Genomic DNA, 23,100 nt, shown 5'->3' with positions numbered 1-23,100 from the left:
AAGAGGGAAGAAGAAATCAAAATTGAGCAATGGCAATCTCAGGCAGGATTTGAACTCGCAACATTCAAATTACAAGTGCAATAGCCTTACTAAGTGCGCTATCACAAGCCACTCTGAACAAATAATTCTTCTGCTGAATGTAATTTCACTGAACCTAAACATTTAGAAATACCTTCAATCTCTTTTCACGTTATCGAATAAAAAAATCCTATTACAAAAAACAACAAATTCACACGAGGAATCCAAATACCGAAGAATTTTCAATGAATTGACTTGAATTTTGATTTCCACATACATAATAGAGTGACGAAAAAAATAAAATCATTGTAAAATGTCCGGAAAGTTGGGCTCAAATGGGGCTCAAATGAAAACTCTGATGTTCAACTGCAAAAGTAAAAAAGCATATCACTGGAGAAAAACCGATGACGTAATTGAATGGAAAAATTCGATAATAAAAAACAAATAAATTCAGAGAAGGAATTCCAAAAAATCCTAGATGAACTCGAATTCACACAGAATGATTGTCACTTCCTCAATTTTCGAAAGGTTGAATCAATAAAAAAACTCCCACTTTCAGCATCATATAAATTTATTGACCATAATCATATAAACTCCTATTCATTCCGAACATCACACTCTAAAAATCCTATTGCAATTCGTTATTTGATTTTATAAACGTCCTGACTATTAACATTTGATTCAACTTCAACTTGACGATTCCATCATATACACCGCTATATTACAAAAATAATTTCAAATCTCAAATAAAAATTTCTCACGTTAAAATATCGTCAACAACCCTTAATCCTAACGATTTATGATTAAAAACAATACGTGCTATGTCTCGTCGTACGATTAACCTAAGCCTAGTGGAACCGATTTACAATTAAAATCACAATTAATCATGCAGAGCAGTAACAATAATACAGTAGGTTAAACCTGATAAATGCAATTCGAAATATTTTCGAGAAAGAATTCGTCTCTTCATTCTCTTTCTCTTCATTATTTTTTAGTAATCGTTCGAAAAAATGCAACAGACTTAGTAATGAAACTAAAAAGCAAAAACAAAAATATAAGAATGTAATCCAGTGATTGAATGGTGAAAGGAGACGAGTCATTCACTTAGTTTTTTGCGAATATCTTTGGAGGCAAGGGGCTTAGAAAAAAATGTCCATAGAACTTTTTGTGGAGAATTTCATACTTTTCAAATAATGTTTTATGACATTTTGTTCTAAATCTGATAGTTCAAAAGATAGTTACCAAATAGTCTGTACTATTTTCTTTGATCTTTTTTTTGTTCTCGTCGTGTTAATAGCTGAATTATCTCGGTAATGAGTGATGCTACGAAAAAATGTTAGGTAACGTCTTTTGCAGAGATCTTCATCCTCTTCAAAAAATGTCGTATGATATTTCGCTCAAAATTGAATATTTTAGGAGGTATTCATGAAATAGTCCGCGCTAATTTAGTTATTTGTCTTTTCCTTTTGTTCATATGATATTAATTGTTTGATTATCTCGGTAATGAGTAGTGATATGAAAAAATGTCATAAAACATTTTTTGCAGAGAATTTCATGCCCTTCAAAAAAAATTTTGACGCTATTCCCCCTAAACTCACTATTTCACAAGATATTTTCAGAAAACTCATTGTGAATTTGTTATTCATGTCCATCCACCGCTGTTTCATCCTCATCAACTTCGTCATCAGTGAAGAAATTCAATATTTCACATTTTGTCAGCAGTATCTTACCTCTAGATTGGATCATAACATAAAAAAATAGCAATCTCTCAGGATTATCGGCCCCAATCGTCATTTCAATAATTCTAGAGTCGATGTTTTGTGTTGTGTGACACGCCAATTTCTCTCGAAAAATAGAAAATTGAATTGTTGAGGGGTTTTACTCGACTGTTACGGACTTAGCGAGGTTCCTGGGGCAATCGACGTTGCAGCCACGGAGCACAGCGATGTGGAATGATAATAATTGCATTGGGATGACAGTTAGAATGCCTTGGAGACAATCGACAGTCTTTGGCACCTCCAGGATACTCGATGCCAGGGCTTTTGTTTCGTTATCACCTACTTCGCAGATTATTATCGGTTTTCCGTCACGTGCTGTTACTTGTTGAAGAGCGTTCATGCATTTCTATAAATGAATTATTGAATTGTTACAATTCGAAAAACCAATCCCCATGAGTTCATTCAAGGATAAATTTTCATTTTCAAAATGATTTTTTCATTTTTTCTCTTCTAAGGCCTGGGTGGATTATCTTTCGAACGTGTTCTTGATTGTTTTTTTTATTTTGATAGTCTGAAATGATCTCCAATTGTTATTCAGTTTTATATAGCACTGAAGTCTCCAAAAAATATGATTGTACAATAAAAAGAAACGTTGAAAAAAATGCTGAAAATTTTCCAAGAGTGTTTTTACATAATATTGGGAAATAAACCCAATGGGTCAAAAAAAAAAGAAATTGTAAATTAATAATTTGATGTATCTAATGGCTGTTAGGTCATCATTTGTAACAGTAGTCTATGGCTGTTAGACCAGTAGTTACCATGATAAATTATCCATTCACTATTTTCTCTATCGGACTTATTTCTTAATCTTTACTAAAAACGCTCTTTGAAAATGTTCAGTTTTTTTTCTGCTTTTTTCGATTGAACAATCATAATTTTTAGAGACTCCTGCGTGACGTAAAACATTGAAATTTTGATATATTTTACATTATGAAGATGGAAAAACAATCGAGGTAACATTCGAAAGATAATCCACCCGGGCCTGAATATCTTTTTAAATATTGAATTATCTCGAGTTTGACTATTTAACTGATCGATTATTTAATCAACTTATCGTCCAATGCATTTTTTACCCCGAAGAAGAGAATATTGAAAGTTCTAAATGAGTTAAAGCAGCGCAGAAACCTCAGGAAATTGTTTTTATGAAAATTCTTTACGACTAGAGTTTTAAAGTCTAGGGGAGAATGGGGCAAAATGAAACAGTCGTAAAATGACTATTAGACGCAATTCAAGCAAAAAAATTTTGTTTTATTAAATATTTTTTTATTAACTTTTATTTATCAACTTTTTCCTATTCTTGAGAGTGCTGATAAGAATAATAATTTTTCATTCTACTGAATGAAAAAGAGAAGAATGAAGTGAAGGATGAAGTGAGAAGTTTTGGCAGGGGAAAATTTTGACAATCGATTAATTGAAAACAAAATGAAACATCAAAATCCAAAGTCCAGAGGAAGGGCCAGGGGGAAATCCAGAGGGGGAAAAACGAAAATGTGATGCTGAATTTCAATCGAATGAAAAATGAAAAGTGTAGCCGGCCTACTTTAATCAACTGAATTATAAGACGAATAGAAAATTATTTTTGTCATTCCGGCCGTGAGGCAGCGCTTCACGCTCCGCTCCGCTCCGCGTCCGTGAATCTCTGCCTACGGCCGTCATAACAAAAAATACTGTTCGTCACGTCTAGTGACGAAATATACTATATCGTTAGTACTCCCAATAATAAAAAAAGTTGATGAAAAAAAAAAAATTTTTTTATCGTTATTTTACATCGTTTCGACCCGGTTAGGGCATGCTACGATGATGATCAAGACTTTAAATGGTTAGATCTCACCATTCTACCCAGCCGGGTTTTGAACTCGGAACCTTTCGCACATGAGGAAAGGCACATGAAAAAAATTTAACAAAAAAAAATGTTTTTGCTTGAATTGCGTCAAACAGTCATTTTTCGACTGTTTCATTGTACCCCGCTGTTTTATTTTGCCCCACTCTCCCTTATTTCTATAAATAAATGACTATATTTTCACAATTTGAGAAAATGATTGCCATACAAACTCATTAGTTGATCAATTTAAATTCTCATAATTTTTATGTTGTATTATCTTCCACATCATCTTAAATATTGGATCATCTTGAGCTCAATTGCTAAATTGGCCGATTATTCTCCAAACTCTCCTGATTAAATTGTGTCAATAAAATCCCACGATTAAAAACCTTCGAAAAGCTTTTTAACCCTAGTCTGGTCACCAAACGCGACCCTGTGACTGGTCACCTCCGCGGGGATTCCCCGCCGTGTTAGTTAGGCTCTAGCGTTGTCGAATTCACTCTACACCGGGCGCGTTTAGCGAGTTTCCGGCAACGTCGCGTGATGGGCAATTTCATTTAACATGGGAAAAAATAATTCATCTATTTAAAATAATTTGCTTTCTGTAGGAGTTTTGAGAAATATGTTGTTCTAAAAACTACTATAATTCTTTACAATTCAATTGATAAAGTAATTTTTTTTTTGCTTTTCCGGTTAGCCAGTTAACTGTAATTAATGAAAAACGACGTGCGGCGGGGTTTCCCTGATATGGCGACCAATGTAGGATTAATCGAAATCCTTCACGACCGAAGTTTTAAAATGCATTTCTCTAAATAGATTATTGGATTTTCATAATTACAGAAAAATATCTTCATGAAAATCTACTAACTGATTAATTGAAATTTTGAAAATGATTTTTCAACCATTTTATTTTCCAAATTTTTCTGAATATGGGATCGTCTTGAGTTTAGTTGCTAAATTGAACGATTAGTCCATCAATTTACCCTTCAATTAATTTGCTCCTCCAGAAACTCGAATATTGAAAGTTCCGAATGAGTTGAAACAATGCGAAAACCTTGGAGAAATTATTTTAATTAAAAATTTTCACGACTGAAGTTTCAAAATGTATTTCTCTAGATAAATTATTCAATCTTTACTATTACAAAAAATTATCTTTATAAAAATTTATTAACTGATTAATTAAAATGTTGAAAATAATTTTTTAACTTTGTTCTCTAAATCTTCTCAAGTATCTAATCACCTCGAGTTTAGCTGTTAAATTGACCGAGTATTCCTCATCAATTTACGCTTCAATTAATTTTCTTCTCCAGAAATTCGCATGTTGAAAGTTCCGAGTGAATTAAAACAGCGCGAAAATCTCGAAGAGCTTATTTTAATTAAAATGCTTCACGACTGAAGTTTCAAAATACATTTCTCCAAGTAAATTATTGAATTTTCACAAGTACAAAAGATCATCTTCATAAAAATTTACTAATTGATTAATTGAAATATGGAAAATGATTTTTTTTATTGTTTTGTTTTCCAAATGAGTTGAAACAATGCGAAAATCGTGAGGAAGTCATGTTAATTAAAATTTTCACAATTCCAAAAAATTATATTCATAAAAATTTATTAACTGATTAATTGAAATTTGGAAAATAATTTTTTAACTTTGTTCTCCAAATCTTCTTAAGTATCGAATCACCTCGAGTTTAGCTGTTAAATTGACCGATTATTCCCCATCAATTTACGCTTCTATTAATTTTCTCTTCCAGAAATTCGAATGTTGACAGTTCCGAGTGAATTAAAACAGCGTGAAAATCTCGAAGAGCTTATTTTAATTAAAATGCTTCACGACTGAGGTTTCAAAATACATTTCCCCAAGTAAATTATTGAATTTTCACAATTACAAAAGATCATCTTCGTAAAAATTAATTAATTAATTAATTGAAACATTGAAAATGATTTTTTTTATTGTTTTGTTTTCCAAATGAGTTGAAACAAGGCGAAAATCGTGAAGAAGTCATGTTAATTGAAAATTTCACAATTCCAAAAAATTATCTTCATAAAAATTTATTAACTGATTAATTGAAATTTTGAAAATAATTTTTCAACTTTGTTCTCCAAATCTTCTTAAGTATCGAATGACCTCAACTTCAGCTGTTAAATTGACCGATTATTCCCAATCAATTTACCCTTCATCTAATTTTCTCCTCCAGAAACTCGAATGCTGGAAGTTCCAAATGAGTTGAAACGATGCGAAAAGTTTGGTGAAGTTATTTTTTAACAAAAATTCTGAAGTTAAGAGTTGAGAACGTGACTTCAAACTTTAAAATTAAAGTTTCAACTTTCTTGACTCACCGTATACACTGGATCCCTCATAACAATCATGATGATCGGCATAGAATCGTCGACGAGTGCCAGTGGCCCATGTTTCAATTCACCAGCCATGATCCCCTCGCTGTGCATATAAGTCAACTCCTTAACTTTGAGAGCCCCCTCCATGCAAGTGGCAAAGTTGTAACCTCTCCCCATAATTAAGAGGGATTTATTCTGGTACAGGGACTTGGCTAGTTCCTTCACTTTATCATCCAGCTTCAGAACTTCGCGGATTTGATTATCCAGGTTCTTTAATCCTTCAATAATCTGCGCCATAAAATTACAATCGATTTTTTCAGTGATTTTACTCGTCAATTATTGAATTATCACTTCAATCCCGGATTAATTCATTCAGTTGTTGGTATTTTTCTTTGAAGTATATCCAACAAATTGAACAAATTTTCTTTTTCATGGAAAGTTATATGGAAAAATGAAAGAAGGATTGATTTTGTACTTGACAAATTCGAAATAGTGGAATTTAGAAGAGAAATTAGTTTAGTTTGCAAATATGTCTTCAAAGGAAAAGAGTTTAGAGAAAAATGTCAAATATATTTTTTGTCAAAAATTTTATTAGCTACAAAAAATTTCTTTTAATTTCTCTCTAAACTCCTTTGTTACAGATATTTTCAAAAAATTACGTAAAAATTGATTGAACTCTTTCCTCCCATCAACAATTTCTCTAAAAAACTTAATTTGATTCGTAGTAATTACAATTTCAAAATTCAAATTGAATTAAAACATTCTATTCTCATGAAAAAATTGAGTAATCAAAGAATTCTACTTGCATTGAAAAATGTCATTTCAAATAAAAATTAGCAAAACTAAATTCGAATCAATTTCACTTTCAAAAATATTATTTACTAGAAATATTCTATTTTTATTTTTAAAAAATTAATCGATCGAAAAACGCTATTTTAATTTTTTTCATTATAATTCAGCACCGAAGCGGTAAAACGGTTGAAGTCAATTTTGACTATTGGCCGGTTTTCAATGAGTATCTCAAAATCTAAGGGAGATTTCGAAATTTAAGCAAAATTTTTGTCGTGACCTTTTTAGTAGTCCTCAATTCGCTTCACAAAAAAGCTAATTACAAAAATTTCGCTAACTCCCTTAGATTCGTAAATATTCCTCAAAAACTCAGCTGAGGACTAAATCGACTTGAATCGTTCTACTGCTTCGCAACTGAATTTGAAATAAAAAATAGAAATAATAAATCTAAATCCAAAAGAATTTACATTCCAAAAATATAAATCGTTAGGATTCTAGTGCCATCAAAAAATTGAATTCACTCAAGAGATCCACTTTTAATTTAACGAGTTAATTTCAAAATTAAACATGAAAAAAATTTAGTAAAAGTAATTCCAATTTAAAAAATCAAAATAAATGGAATGATTACCTCAAGACGTCTTGGACGAAGTGAAATCCTGTCCTCGCTCATGACCAACGCAAACATGACCAGCGCAATAAACTGTGAAGTGTACGCTTTAGTGCTGGCAACTCCGATTTCCGGTCCAGCATTGATATGCACACCGCAGTGTGACTCTCGACAGATGCTGCTGCCCACAGTATTGGTGATACCCACGATGAGTGCCCCACGTCCCTTGCAATATCTGAGCGCCATGAGAGTGTCAGCTGTCTCCCCAGACTGGGAAATGAAGAAGCAGACATCGTCCCTGAAGACCGGGGTGTTCCTATCGAGAAAGTCGGAGGCGAGTTCAACCATAACCGGAAGTTCTGTCAGTTCTTCAAGAAGCTGGCGTGTAGCTACTGCCGAGTGGTAACTCGTACCACAGCCGATCAACATCAGGCGACGACATCTCTTTATTTCGGGGATGTAATCCTGAAAGTTCACGATGAAAAATGTCATGGAAATCAATTCGATATGAATTTCATTCGCTTTCCGGAGTTGAACTGGGCAAATAGAGATATCTCTCTATATTGTAAAAATCCAAATCAACTTCTGGTGATAAAAATTTGATACTCGAAATTACAACACTGAAATTAAAGGTCACAAGGGCCACAAGAGTCAAAATAACGGTCATGAGGGTCAAAATGAAAGCCACAAGGGTCCGCATAAAGGTCACGAGGGTCAGAATAAGGTTTACAAGGGTTAGATTAAGGGTCCAAATAAGATCCACAAGGGTCAGATTAAGGGTTACAAGGGTCAGATTAAGAGGCCAAATAAGGATAACAAGGGCCAAAAGTGTAACAGGGATCAGATTAAGGGTCACAAGGGTCAGAGTAAGGGTCCAAATAAGGGACATGGTGATCAAAAACCAAAAGTCAGAAACTATTGGTCACGAGGGTCAAAATAAGGGTCACGAGGGTTATTTTCGATTTTTATAATATAGAGAGACATAGCAGGATAAGTAATACCCCTGCATAAGTAATGCCGCAATAAATAAAATAAAATGAATTAATTGATCAATTAATTGTGGTTAATTAACAATTAACGTCAATTTCATTAATTACATTCCGTCCAGTCCTATTCCACCAATCTTGATTAATTTCAATCGGTTGCAGGTCTAAATATTACGGAACCATTATATTACGGTAATAATATATTATGTCATCAGGCGATGAAAGTATTATCTGGCGAATGCGCCTTCACATTCGCCAGATAATACTTTCATCGCCGAGTGACATATGATATTTTATGTCATTGGGCCCGAAAACCGCGATCTAACCGAGCAAAGCGAGGTTAGAATCGCGGTTTATCGGGCCTAATGACATAAAAATATTACGCAGAAAATTATTACGGGACAAAAAATTATTGAACCGTAATATTACCGTACATAAAGGTATGGAATCAAAGACAAACCTTTATCTGCTCGATTAGGAATTCCCCGAAAATCAAATCGATACAATAATAGCCCAACACCAAAAAATATGACCCGAGGTCAGTTACCATCGATTACTCAACAGGTGTATGAGTTGGTACGATTATATTAATCCACCAAAACAGAATAAAATTACCTCAAACATTCACACACAAAATCGAAGATTCTTCAACAAAAGTTAGTTATATCGGAATGCTCGACACGGGTGCCTTGAAATAATTACCATGCCTCTTCACTTCATCCTCAGCCAAAAAGGCGCAAAACTACTATTACACAAAGGTTTTTTATTCAACAAATTACGAATTTGTGAAACAAAAGAACCGCTATAAATAACGGAAAATAATAATGAATAATAACACCGACGTCGGTAAAAACGTTGTAATATTATTTTTGTAATACCTGCCTCAAAAGTGCACTTTTCGAAACGGATTAGTGTGCGTAAAGCGGTTGTTTTCCGTACGCTCTTGAACTTTACGCACTCGTGCACAAAAACAACAACATTACCCCCACTACCGTTTCGAAAAGTGAACTCGGCAGGTACCACAAAAAATAGGATGTGTTACACGTGCGTATGAAAAAGTGGAATTTTACGCACTAGTAACACAATATACTATTCCAATAATAATTAGACCCCATAACAATTTGGATCGTAATATTATTTACCGTAATATTATGGCGTAATATTTTTTACCGTAACATTCAGACCGGATACCATTTCAATCTACTAAAATCTGACGTTATTTGCACGAAAAAATCCCAAAAACGTAATTTTTGGTAAAATAATTCCACTCAATTTGCATATATGCAATTGAACCATGTTTACTCACAGTAATTCCACCAAGAGTAACCGAATTATTTTCGAAGTTGAGTCGACCCCTCATAGTATTAACCACCGACTCCGGCTGCTCGAAGATCTCTTTCTGCATGAAGTACTGATAATTTCCCTTCATGATCTGCTGGATTTCCATTTTAAGAATCGTGATTTCACGCCCATGTGGGTCGTCCATGCATCTACGCAGACGGTGGATGCTCAGGGTGCCTGACTTTACAGCGGCTACATCATCATCCTGAAATTAACCACCACCGAAACAATCGTTAATAGATGCACTGGATCGAGAAACTTATCCCCAAAGCAGGAAATTCGTTCGTTTATTACTCATTAGCAAGAAAATAACAACTTCTATCAATGTTCTCATGCATTGGGCGACTTTACTTCAATGCATCATATCTTGTTGAACAAAAAAATTTGAGAAAATGAGAAATACTGTATCGAATCACCCTGTATATGATACAGAATCACTGAATAATGTATCTTCACTGAAAAACATATTGTCAGTACCGAAAATAAAAGCAACAACAGCCAGACATGAGCATAATCATAAATTTTAGTTAAAGTTAAATTTTAAAGAAATCAATTGTTAATATTACTCGTCAATTTTTTAATTATTAAATTAATCATCAATTAAATATTCAAATTTCGAAATATTTTTACGATCAATAATTGAGATCGAAAGGTAGAGGATTATGTGGCTAATCGAAAATCTCTTTATGAAATTTAGAAATATTTACTCAATAGTCAATGAGAAATTTAAATTACCAATAATTATATTATTTTTCGATTTTCAATTAAAATAAATACACCTTAATTATTATAAGGTACAACTTCTCATAATATTACTAAATTAATGTCTGATGCCGATCCATGAAGACAGCGGTATGATCCATAACAATGACACCATCAACTGACTGATTTAATTAGATTTGAATTTCCATAGGGAAATGGTAAATGTTGGATGTGAAATCGTCTAAATGACGTGACTGAAGCGAGAAACATCCCAAACAACAAGTTTGAAACAGGAATTTCTATCAACGTTATCATGCACTGGGCGCCTCTATTTCAATGCATCATATTTTGTTGAACAAAAAGAATTGAGAAAATGAGAATTACTGTAACGAATCTCTGTATGTGATACATAATCACTGAATAATGTATCTTCACTGGAAAACCGTTTGTCCGTGCCAAAAATAAATGCGAAGACAGCGTTATGGCCCATACCACTGACACCATTAATTGACTGATTTTATTAGATTTAGATTTGCAGAGAGAAATGGTAAATGTTGGATATTCAATTATTCAGATGATGAGTAATAGGGAACTTGCATGAATTTTTTTCAATTTTCTAATCTCAAGTTGGGACCTGAATAATTCATTTTTCATTCACAAACGTTCGTTATTGCTCATTAATTAATAATTAATTGTTAAAAGTTGAAGATTTCAAACGCTTTGAAATCGCTAGTGACGTCACACAGACGGTCGAGTGCTGGACCAATCACAGAATGGCTCGGGCCGACCTAACCCAATCTTGAGGTGCGCCTCGGCCAATGGAGGACGACACCTCCCCACTCTCTTCATTTTCGACCAATTGACCAATTACCTGACCGTCTTCGTGACGTCATGACCGAAAAATTGGCTTCGAAAACGACTGATTTTCAATTAATTATCATAAGAAATCTAGGCAATATTTCTCCACAATTTTCGCCGTTTAGCTATCTATATGTTATGAGGAATGTGTGAATAGGGAAATTGGAAAGAATTGAGCTTCATGCAAATTTCCTATTGTAGGAGAAAGTACACAAGACATTCTGTTGGATAACTGAATGATAATTTCCCGAGGTGAATAAACCATCATTAAAAAATTGAATACCAAATTCACGAATTTCGATTTTATATTCAATTTTTATATGAATAAATCTTCAGACTTTAGTTCTGGATTTGGTTTTGGAATACGGATATCCCATGAATTTTTTAAATAAAGAAATAGATCGTTTCGGACTGAATAGGGGATAATGACGGCACATCTTCCTACACTTCGGAATTGACCCACTACGAAGCGCCACTTCCGCTCCAGTGACGAGAATGAAGCGGTTAATTATCGGCAGGATGGGGTATAATCATTTTCTTGTCTGTTTACTTGTTAAAATGTTGAAAGAAAACGTTATCGTTGATGCCATGCACGAAAACAATTACAGAAAAATCTGGTGAGTTCACTATACGGAGAGAAATATTCAATAAAAATTACGTATCTTTTCCGTAATTCCGGAGCGCAATATGGTTGTAGGAAATTTTACGGAACTCTTCCGTAATTTTTACCTAAAATCACGGAATTTTTTCGGAGCGTTCCGTAATTTTTACCTGAATCTCGTGTGAAAAATTACGATACCGTCACTTAAATTTCCTGAGTCGATTTCGTAATCGGTGAACGAACTGTGAGTTCCGTAATTTTTACTGGAGTCTATTCTCGAGTTTGAGGTGAACGGATTTGTGAACGGAAGTGGCTCCGTTCACGCATTTCGGTGGGGAACGAAAGTTTCCGTGAACGAATACGAATTCGCATGTAAATTAACTTCATTCACAGAGGTCATTTTCAATTCGCACACTGATTTCCAAGTCGCGAACTTCACACGTCATGATACTCTGCATTTGGAGTACATCGTAATAGATGTAGCGTATCTCCGCAAATTATCCATTTTTCAACTTATTGTAAAACAAAGAATTGAACTATAATAAATAAATTTAAACAATTAATGTTTAATTTTTCGTTCTCCAGAAGAGGTTAAGTATCCTCATACGAGTATCCTCACGTACGAATCGAAAACGACATCCGTCAACGAAATTGATTCACGTGTGGATTTAGGACGAAAACTTGCGTTCTCCAACGCGATACGTGAACGGAGCCACTTCCGTTCACAAATTCGTCCACCTCAAACTCGAGAATAGGCACCCTGAACATTTCTGTCGGTGTAGAAAATTCCATTGGATTTCTATAGAATTTCTATTTAAAAAAAATGGACTTCTCGGCTACGTCGTCAAATTTTCTTACACTCTTAATCTCACAGTTTCATTGTCAAATGGGAGTCTCGTAAAAGAGACGACTGTACCTGGGCAGGTTTCTCCTCAAGTGAGGTTTTCCCTCGCCCATCGGCGAATGAGGTACAGGGAGTTGGGGGTTGGGGGTGGGATCAGGGGAAAATCGTAAAAACCCGAGAGAATATGCAAAAAATAAAAAGCCGAGTGTATGGCCGAGTCGGTAAGGTGTCCACCTATAAAGCCAGAGGTCCTGGGTTCGAAACCTGGCACCAGTGAAATTTTTTCTAGATTATTTGATTTAGTCAATAGTACATTAGAGTACAAGGGCACAAATTTCGTTTTCGACGAATGTGAAGTTTCACATTCGTATTGTATGTATTCACATTCGATGAAAACGAAGTTTATGCCCGAGTGGTCTATATAATGTAAGAACACCAATGTAAATATTTGAAATAAAATGTTAAAATATGGAGAGAAATAGAATTAATCATGTTCGAATCATGCACAAACAACCTACAGTTTCCACGTGTCTCGAGAACCTAACTGACTACAGTTGATTCTCACCATCGTGTGTGATTGCATTCCGATCATTCGCTTGAAATACTGTCATAACATCGTAACCTACATAACTAATAACCTAGCTGTTGATGTGACGTTAAATCCAAACAAAGAAAAAAATTTTTTTAAATGTCCAAACAATCTGCGGAATTTTCCAGTAGCATCGACAAAAACTAATAAGATGCAGACATAATTCGACATAAATAATCGAATAAAAAAATTTTAAAAATTCACGAAATACTCCTATTAGAAAATCCAATTAGATTCACATTTGGATCCCACTAAGTGGGAATTAATTTTTTAAATTTTAGATTTGAGTTTATAACTTTTAATTTTTAATTTTACCTCGAGGAAGATGACCCGATCCGTGTGTTCAATGACAGCACTAGCATCAGATGCAAAGAAATACTCGACCTCTTCAGCCACGAGGGGTTGAAATTCGGCGGTTGAATCGCTTCTCGAGATCACTGGTACCTCAGCGGTCCTCCCATGAGGCCTGTGATCTGTTCCAACTGATAAAATAATCGTTATCATCACTATCATAAAACAATTTTAATACTGAGGCAGCTGTCATCCACTGGTTTGCAGCCACCAGCCCCGGGGGTGCATTCTTACTCTATATTTACAGTTATTTCATCACTTGTGCGTAAAGTGCCTTTCTACAAATTGCGATGAAAAATACGGTTTGACACTCGTGGGAACAGTGTTTCATAACCTTTGGGAGGGTGATGCTTTTCTTTGGCGAGCGCTATAAACCTCCCACGAGCCAAAAAACACTTTTCCGCACTCATATCGAAATATACAATTTCATCACTTGTGCATAAAGTGGAATTTTGCGCACGCAGAGCGTGTCCTATACATTGTGATGAAAAATATGGTCTGGCACTCGTGAGAAATAATATATTTCGATACGAGTGCGGAAAAGTGTTTTTTGGCTCGTGGGAGATTTATAGCACAAGCCGAAGGCGAGTGCAAAAAATACGTTTTCCGCACTGATCTTTACGTTTCCCACTCAGGGAATTGGTATTGACCCTTCCCCGGACTGGCAAAAGTGAAAGTCACTACGGAAAAATATCGTTCGCGTCTGGTGCCACAGGGGTTTTCGACGCGAAATATACTATTCCCATGAGTATCGAACGATATTTTTCATCACGATGTGTGGAAAAGGGACGTTTTAGGCACGCTTCGCGTTAAGAGTAAAGAGTTACTTTTTCGCTCAGCGTGATGAAAATGTTCTTTGAGCCCTGGGAAGGTAGCACTCGCCTTCTATACACCACCAATGGATCAAAAAACACTTTTATGTCATTAGGCCCGATAAACCGCGATTCTAACCTCGCTTCGCTCGGTTAGAGCGCGGTTTTCGGGCCCAACGACATAAAATAGCGTATATCACACGGCGATAAAAGCATTATTTGGCGAATGTGATTATAATCCGAGCCGAAGGCGAGGATTATAAATCCACATTCGCCAGATAATACTTTTATCGCCTAATGACATAATATACTATTTTGACACTGCCGCTACGTTCCCCTCGTGCCGAAAAGTGCCTTTTCATTTACTCGTAAATAAAAAATAAGCGAAAAGTTTTCTCTTTTACATGTAAACGAAAAAGGTACAGTTCAGCCACTCGCTGAACGTGGCATCACTGTCAAAAAATATTATTCGACACATGTGACACGGGAATTTTCAGCTCGTGTGATTGGCAGCCCTCGGCTTCGCCTCAGGCGGTCAACCGCACACTCGTGAAAATTCCGTCTCACTCGTATCGAAATATACTATTACGCGCTCGTATCAAAATATAATATTTATTAATGATTAATATCGATTTTAAGGAAATCCAAGTGAGTTGCACTTTTCTATTGTACACATCACGATTTTCCGTGGATTTTGCAATTGCATCTCATGCGGAAATACAGCAAACTCTAACATGGGATAACGTTCGAAAAATTAAATTCGCACAAGGAATATTTTCCCACCAATGCCCCACACCTGCGCTCCCATGAGAATAGTTCTTCTTGGAGCAGCCAGTATTCTGCCTGACAGATGTTACTGTACACGGTTAAAAAAATGTGACTGAATTTTCCGGAAAAAGACCAAATGAATTCGATTTAAGGGGAAAATGTCAATGGAATTTCAAGTTTCTCTGAAAATTCATGTAAACGCGCAATTTTTTAGCGGCAGAAAGACAGAAATTCCACAATTTACATGGATATTCAAATGAAAATGAATATTCATTGCCAAATTCCCTTGAATTTGCCGGAAATTCAAGGAGAGATTTCTCTAAATTTGCTAGATTTTTCCCAAAATAATTTGCAGATTAATTTTCCCAGAATAATTAAACTCAAGTTTACAGTTCCCACAGATTTTTCCATGAAATTCTGAATTTTAAATGACAAAATTCCTTGAAATTTCAGTGGAAAATTTTTGAACAGTGTGCGTCGAAACTATTGGAATGATCTTCACAGAATAGGATTCTGCGTATTTCGACAGAATTGCGCGGGAAAACCACAGACCATGCGTAGTAGTAAGCTGGTTTTTTCAGTGTTTCACTCACACCGTAGAGATGTCCTATAGGTTGGCTGGCATTGCGAGACAGAAAATAATGACGGGTAAAACTGAGCCATTTCACAACCCTCATTACCTCCGTGGATGATGAAAATGCGCAGCAAATGCTTCTTTAAACCCGCAGATACAAAGTAAAATAAAAATTCCATTTTACATCGAACGGATTCAATCATATTCAATCATCTCGTTTATTGACAAAATTTCCCCCAAAAATTTTGAAATTGTTCCTGAAAATACTCTAATGGCCCTTCTATCGGATGGCAGAAGTTAAATTTTGATTTGTTGAATAATTTGTTTGTTATAAATAAATATAACATGTTCGAAGATCTCGACAACCAATTGTCGGCAAACATTGAAACTGGTGTCAAAAATGAGGAAATTATGGGAAAAAAAACAGTTCTTAGGCCAATGCATTTTATTTCAATTTTTTTCGTTCAACTGTTTTCCACTTATGGCTCATTGAATAACGCAGATGACGCGCCGCAAGTCTCACGGTCGTTGAGACAAGCCGCGTTATATGGACGCCGTACGTGAGAGATTAAAAAATCGATCAAAAACAAGGAAAATATTGCTTTGAAGTGTCAGTGTATGTTCGGAGCTACTTGGATTTCCTCAAAAGGTAATACGTACTGACATTAATAATAATATTACCAATATTAATTGATTATTGCGAAACAGATTCTCTGCGAGTTAAGTGCGTCTTCAATTGCATCGTTATGTTAATAATTGCACAATTAATAAAGAATTATCTGAAATTAGTGGTTGAGAAATAAGACAGGACAAGTTAATTCAACTTAAACTTGAGTTTTTGATAAATATCTTGGAACGGTTGCGTTAACTTCATGGAATCCGGCGATATTCACCAAAAATTAATCTTGAAGTGGATCAAATTCATCTCAGAAATCAAGGATAAAATGCACAAATTTGGAATCGAGTTCAAAATTATGAATGGAAATAAAAAAAATCTCATTTTCAATTTTATTCAAATACTTGTAAATTTCTTTTGCAGGTATAGGTGTTGAATCAGGCTAGTAAATCAAATAACAAAATAACAAAAACGAGACAAAAAATTCCGCTCAACGTGTCAATCTGTAATCAGAGCTACTTGGATTTCCTCAAGATGTAGTGCGTATTGATATCAATAATAATATTATCAATATTAATTGATTATTGCGAAACAAATTAGTTCACTTCGCAGCGAGTTGAGTGCATCTTCAATTGCATCATTATGTTAATAATTACACAATTAATAAACAACTATCTGAAATTAGTGGTTGAGAAATAATACAGGACAAGGTAATTCAACTTAAACTTCAGTTTTCGATAAATATCTTGGAATAGTTACGTTAACTTCATTGTATCTGGCGATATTCACTAAAAAGTAATCTTCAGGTGGATCAAATTCATCTCAGAAATCAAGGATAGAATGCACACAAGGATAAATGGACACTTTCAAAATTTGGGATCGAGTTCAAAATTCTAAATGAAAATAAAAAAAATCTCATTTTCAATTTTATTTAAATACTTGTAAATTTCTTTTGCAGGTATAGGTGTTGAATCAGGCTAGTAAATCAAATAACAAAATAACAAAAACGAGACAAAAAATTCCTCTCAACGTGTCAATCTGTAATCAGAGCTACTTGGATTTCCTCAAGATGTAGTGCGTATTGATATCAATAATAATATTATCAATATTAATTGATTATTGCGAAACAAATTAGTTCACTTCGCAGCGAGTTGAGTGCATCTTCAATTGCATCATTATGTTAATAATTGCACAATTAATAAACAACTATCTGAAATTAGTGGTTGAGAAATAAGACAGGACAAGTTAATCCAACTTAAATTTTAGTTCTCGATAAATATCTCCGAATAGCTGCTTTACCTCCACTGTACCCAGCGATATTCACCAAAAACTGATTTTAAGTGGCTCAAATTCATGTCGGACATCAAGGATAAAATTAACACACAAGGACAAGTAAACATTTCCAAAATTTGGAGTCAAGTTCAAAATTCGAAATGAAAATTCAAAAATTCTCATGTCGAATTCATCGATTAATTTCAATTCTAAAAGTTCAGACGTGAATTCCTTACCCTTCACCTCATACAATCACAATTGATGCAGACACCGACGAAAATAGATATCAAGCGTCAATACAGAAAAACTCAGGCAATAAAGCAACAGCAATAATTCCCAAGCATTACCATTAGACTCCACTCCCCATATCCAGAGAGTTGAATTGAAATATAATCCTATAAATGTAAAACAGTACCTTGGGTCGTAGCTTCACCCTCTGAGGATCATCAAACGTAGATTGATATCAGGACGATGACGAAAAAAAACGCATTCATTATTCATCACATAAAGCTTATCTATAAACTAAGGATAATCTTCACACTGAGAGAACAAAATTCAACAAGGAATGAAACAAGCGAGACATTAGCGTGTTACAATAAACAGGTGAGAGATTCAAGAAATGAAGGAGAAAGATATAATCATTCGAGACATCACTGATTATTTTTGGATTCACCCCAAAAACCAGAGTAGACTTAAGATAATCTATTGATCATCAATATCAGTTAATTATTAATATTTATACCTTTGGTTTCACGTAGAAGATCATCTGTTTCAGGCAGATGGTGGAGAATGAGGCCGAGGGAGAGATCATGCAAAAAATAATATACGTGTAGTATCCAATGGTTTTTTTCATCAATATAAAAATTAAATTGATACGTTCATCGACAATAATCGTTTAATAAAAGCTCCAGCTTGTAGCAATAATTGAGTCTCTACTATTCACAAAGATAAATTAAAATATAATAATGAACGAATCAGTAATTGATTAGAGCGATTGAACTGAAGAAACATCTTCATTAATTTCGTGAATTTCTCGAGAATTAATTCAGATGTAGTGCGAATCAATCAGTTAAGGATATCGAAGTATCTTTTACAGTTTGGTACAGATCATACTATAGATTCAACCATTTTCTCGCATGAAATTTGTCAGTTAAATTACGCGATAAAAATTTGGAAAAGTCATTCAAATTACGTTTTGTATAGAATTATTATTTTTTTAAACATTCGTTGCTTGTAAATAAATATTTTAAATTGCTTAAACTTTCTTAAACCTTATTTTTTAAGGCATGAAATCGATTTCTAGTAAAATTCTGAATGTGAATAAATTTGTTACGATTTCAAACAGACAATTCTTATGGCGGTAAATGGAATGTTTATTAGTTATAGAAAAAATTAGTTATAGAAAATGTTCGTAATTTTCAAAAATTGCGATTGTTAAATTATTTCATCTTCCTCTGAAATTGAACTTTCAAATTTTTCCTTAGTTTTTCTAATTTTTTTCAGATTATTAAAATGGTTTCTATATTGATATTCAAATTCAGACCTACAAAGTTTAAATAATAAAATCATGGTAAAATGTCCGGAAACTTAAAGTCCAATGGGGCTCAAATGAAAGCTCCGACATTTGATTACAAAAGTAGAAAAGCACTTTTTTCACTGCAGAAAAAATAGCCAAAGTACTTGGATATCCTTAATAATTTCTCCACTGAAAAAAAATCGATGAATCAATAAAGCAAAAGCTTCTACAATTCGTAAAGTCAAAATTACCTTTTGAAAAATTCTAGCAATTGTTTAATTCAAATGAAAAAAAAATGCAGCAGAAGCTTCAAAATTTCTTTTTACTCGAAATTTTTGATTGGTTTCGTTAAATCAGGTATTCATGCAGTGGATTAGTCCTCGAAGGGAATGTATTAGTCCAGAGTTGCATTCATGCTCAGAATTTAATAATGAAACACTGACTATTTGATTTATCTATATCGTTCGATCACCACCACATGTTCACCCACGAGAATCTTAATCTAGGATGAGACAAAGGGTTAAACCAGATCCATTACTCGCCTTTAGAACTCCTCAGGCCTCATACGTATTTGTAGAGTGTAATTATGGGTAATGAGGTAATGCTTTGTTAATGATGAAAAATTTGATTTTTTACCTTTTCCGTAGAGAATGGGCACGTGATCGGTGAAGAGACGGGTCTTTGTTTTAATTCCAACGAGGAGGGGAGATCCTCGCCTGGTGGCGACACATTCACCTGGGAAGAACTTGCTCTTGAAGCAGAGGGCAAATGCACCTTCCTAAAATCGTAAAAAAATTCTTATTAAAACGATAATGTATTTTATGATTATTTTTTAAGGGGAGACTACTATGAGTTTTAAAAGTCACGGGCTATTGGAGGGTATTTTTTCATGCATTGATACTGATACTGAACTACTGATCCGATTTCGTTCATCCAGAGTCCCAAACTTTGTTATTATAAGACCTAAAATCATACCAAGTTTCAGGTTTCTGTCTCGATTACTTTTTAAGTTACCGTGCGAGCAAGGAATTTCAGCGAAAAAATGAAAAAACGAGAATAAAACTACATTGCTCAGGATGTAATGGTCTTTTTTCAATCCAATTAAATAGGTATCATCATGACGATTATTTAAAAAAAATACAATCGGTCGAATGGTTCAGGAGATATCGGCAAAAAACGATTTTCGAAGAATCGCTATATCTCAGGAACCGCTCAACCGATCGAGCTGAAATTTAGCATAAATTTGAGCCTCAGTAGTACCAATTAGCAGCGAGAATTTCAGCATTTTTGCCTCAATAATTCTCGAATTATGGGGACAGTTCTGGACATACGAACACACATGTGCACACAAGTACCTACACCCACACAGACATTTTTTTAAAAACATCATTTCGTCACGTTTCATGACATTTCTAGACATTGCCACCCACAATTAAGGTACTTCCGCAGTAAGTATACTTGGTGAAAATTTCAAAATGGTATAAAGACGCAATATTTGGATCATATGTTGTTGACCACATTAAAAAGATATTCCCAAACATTCAATTTTTGTGTTTTTTCCATTTTTGACGATGTATATCTCGAAAATGGGGTGGACAAGGTACTTGAAATTTTGGGAATAGTTTTTGAATGTGCTCAACAACATATGATCCAAATATTGCGTCTTTATACGCAATTCTTGCGTATTTATACATTTCGAAATTTTCACCAAGTATACTTACTGCGGAAGTTCCTTAAGAAATAAAAAAAAATCACGATTACAAAGCTTCCATTCGGGAGCAAAATTGCACCATTCATGTAAAATAGCCAGAAAAATGTTTCTGAAAGAATTGAGAATCTATTTTTAATATTTTGAGGATAACTTTTCTGACTTTTTTACATGAATGGTGAAATCTATGGGTGATTTTTAAAACTGGAGAAATTCTGTACAAAAAATGTCTTTTGATATTTCCTCTTGAACAAACGAAATGTAAAAACGAAATGTAGTAAAAACTAAATGTAATATTTTTATAATCGTATGATAAACTCACCAACTGCTGGACAACTTGTTCAACAAGTTCCCTAAATGAATAACTGGGATGTTGGGTCCAGAGGTGATGAATAAGTTTAGCAATGACTTCAGTATCTGTCTCACTCTCGAAAACGTATCCCCTCTGCTGCAAAAGTGTCTTCACTTCCTTGTAATTCGTGACGATTCCTGAAGAACAGATTAATCATGAACACCGAATATCACTCCCATGCAATCTAAATGAATCAATTAAAATGTGATCTGATTCCCAAATTGGTAAATTGAAATGTCTACAATTGAATCGACGACTGCATGATAGGAAAATCAATAATGCACGACGAAAAATCGATATAAAACGAAAGCTCAGAGTTAAGTGGACTGATCTTATCCACTATCTCGACGATAACTAATGGATTAAAGAGTTAAATAATTTTTATGATAATTTTTTTATCAATATTATTTATGAGTACTTCCTGGATTCTGGGAATATGCACTTACCGTTATGCACTACCACGAATCCATGATCGTGATCAGATCTTTGAGGATGAGCATTCACGACGGATGGTACTCCGTGGGTCGCCCAACGGGTGTGGGCGATACCCACGTGGGAATCGGTGGTTTTTTCGAAGTCAAGATTTGCTCCTAAAAATAAAAAATATAAAAATTGTTTAAGCGAGATATCTTCAAGAGGAAAGGCTCTAGACGAGAATGTGAAAGAATTTTTATACCGAATTTCATGGGCCACAAAATGTTTCTTTGGTGTTTTTTTATATATCTAGTATTTGAAAAGATATTTATCCAACAAATAGAAGTAAATTGATCGAAAAGCAATCACTTCAAGACGTACAGTGTTGAAAATTTTTGGTTGCAGTTTCTGGTATAATTTTTATACATTTTTATCACATTATAATTCCACTGAAATTTCAAAGAATTTCGTAATGGAAAAATTTTGCGGAAAAATCAAAGGTGATAGTAAATTTCAGTTCAATTATTCTATGAAAATTAATAGAAATAGGGAAAATTCAGGTAAATATTCGTTTTAACATCCTTTTTCATGGCAAATTTAATAAGTTATGGAATTCTCGTCTTCTTGCTACTCAAAATTTGGAATTTCTAAATCCGAAATCTCTAAATTGAATGTAATTCTACTCTCTTGAAGATTATTAGTCAACTGGACATTAGAATTAATTTTTTTTACAATGTTTAACAAAAATGGTTTACTGTCGCAATATCTTCCAGAGAAAAGTGTCTAGAAGAGAATGTAATAAAACTTTTTGTGGAGAATTTCATGGGCCACAAAAAGTTTCTGTGGTGTTTTTCGATACATCTAAACAAATGGAAGTAAATTGATCCAAGAATAATCATTTCAAAACGTACACTGCTAAAAATTGTTGGTTGCAATTTCTGGTATAATTCTCGACAATTTTTGTCACATTACAATTCTACTGAAATTTCAAGCGATTTCGTAATTGAAAAATTTTACGGAAAAATAAATAAGAACTATAAATTTTTGTTCAATTATTCCATGACAGCTAAATGAACCTTTGAATGTTTAATTAAGTAAAAATTCACTATAATTTAGTCTTGAATATAAATTTTTTAATTGAAAATTCAATAAGTTAAAAAATTCTCGTCTTCTTGCTACTCAAAATTTTGAATTTCTTTGCATTTTTTGTGAAATTTGAAATTTCACGATTTATTTCCCCCAAAATCGAATTCAATTTCAAAGTACTAGTCAACTATCCAAGAAATTTCATTTTTTTTTCAACACGGCACATGAAATCTTTATTCATTGCGTTCATTATGTCTCTAAACAAAAAAAATAATTGAATATATTTAAAAGGATTTCATCTACAGTCAGAGAAATGATGCATTTGAATCAAATAAAACACTTCAGTTGAAAGTTTTCCA

General features: G+C 34.0%; 1 protein-coding gene across 4 annotated transcripts in view; it reads right to left on the bottom strand.

Moving 5' to 3' along the window:
- Positions 1–571: 571 nt before the first annotated feature.
- LOC107042732 (glutamine--fructose-6-phosphate aminotransferase [isomerizing] 2) overlaps positions 572–23,100 on the bottom strand; it is a 38,529-nt gene continuing 16,000 nt past the window's right edge. Inside the window, exons 4-13 of one of the 4 annotated variants that reach the window (XM_015263899.1) lie at positions 21,688–21,831; positions 21,212–21,378; positions 19,818–19,959; positions 18,408–18,431; positions 18,081–18,101; positions 13,588–13,754; positions 9,644–9,883; positions 7,373–7,816; positions 5,959–6,243; positions 572–2,142 (exon numbers count right to left, since the gene is read on the bottom strand). In XM_015263899.1, coding sequence (XP_015119385.1) covers positions 1,897–2,142; positions 5,959–6,243; positions 7,373–7,816; positions 9,644–9,883; positions 13,588–13,754; positions 18,081–18,101; positions 18,408–18,431; positions 19,818–19,959; positions 21,212–21,378; positions 21,688–21,831 — 1,880 coding nt within the window. In that variant the 3' untranslated portion in view covers positions 572–1,896. The remainder of the gene's footprint in view (positions 2,143–5,958; positions 6,244–7,372; positions 7,817–9,643; positions 9,884–13,587; positions 13,755–18,080; positions 18,102–18,407; positions 18,432–19,817; positions 19,960–21,211; positions 21,379–21,687; positions 21,832–23,100) is intronic. The other 3 variants (XM_015263900.1, XM_015263901.1, XM_015263902.1) reach the window with 3 other exon arrangements.

This window comes from Diachasma alloeum, unplaced genomic scaffold (assembly GCF_001412515.2).
Source record: "Diachasma alloeum isolate Michigan unplaced genomic scaffold, Dall2.0 Dall_scaffold_00513, whole genome shotgun sequence".
NCBI lineage: Eukaryota > Metazoa > Arthropoda > Insecta > Hymenoptera > Braconidae > Diachasma > Diachasma alloeum.
Note: the sequence above shows the minus strand (reverse complement) of the source record. Positions and strands in the feature narration are given on the sequence as shown.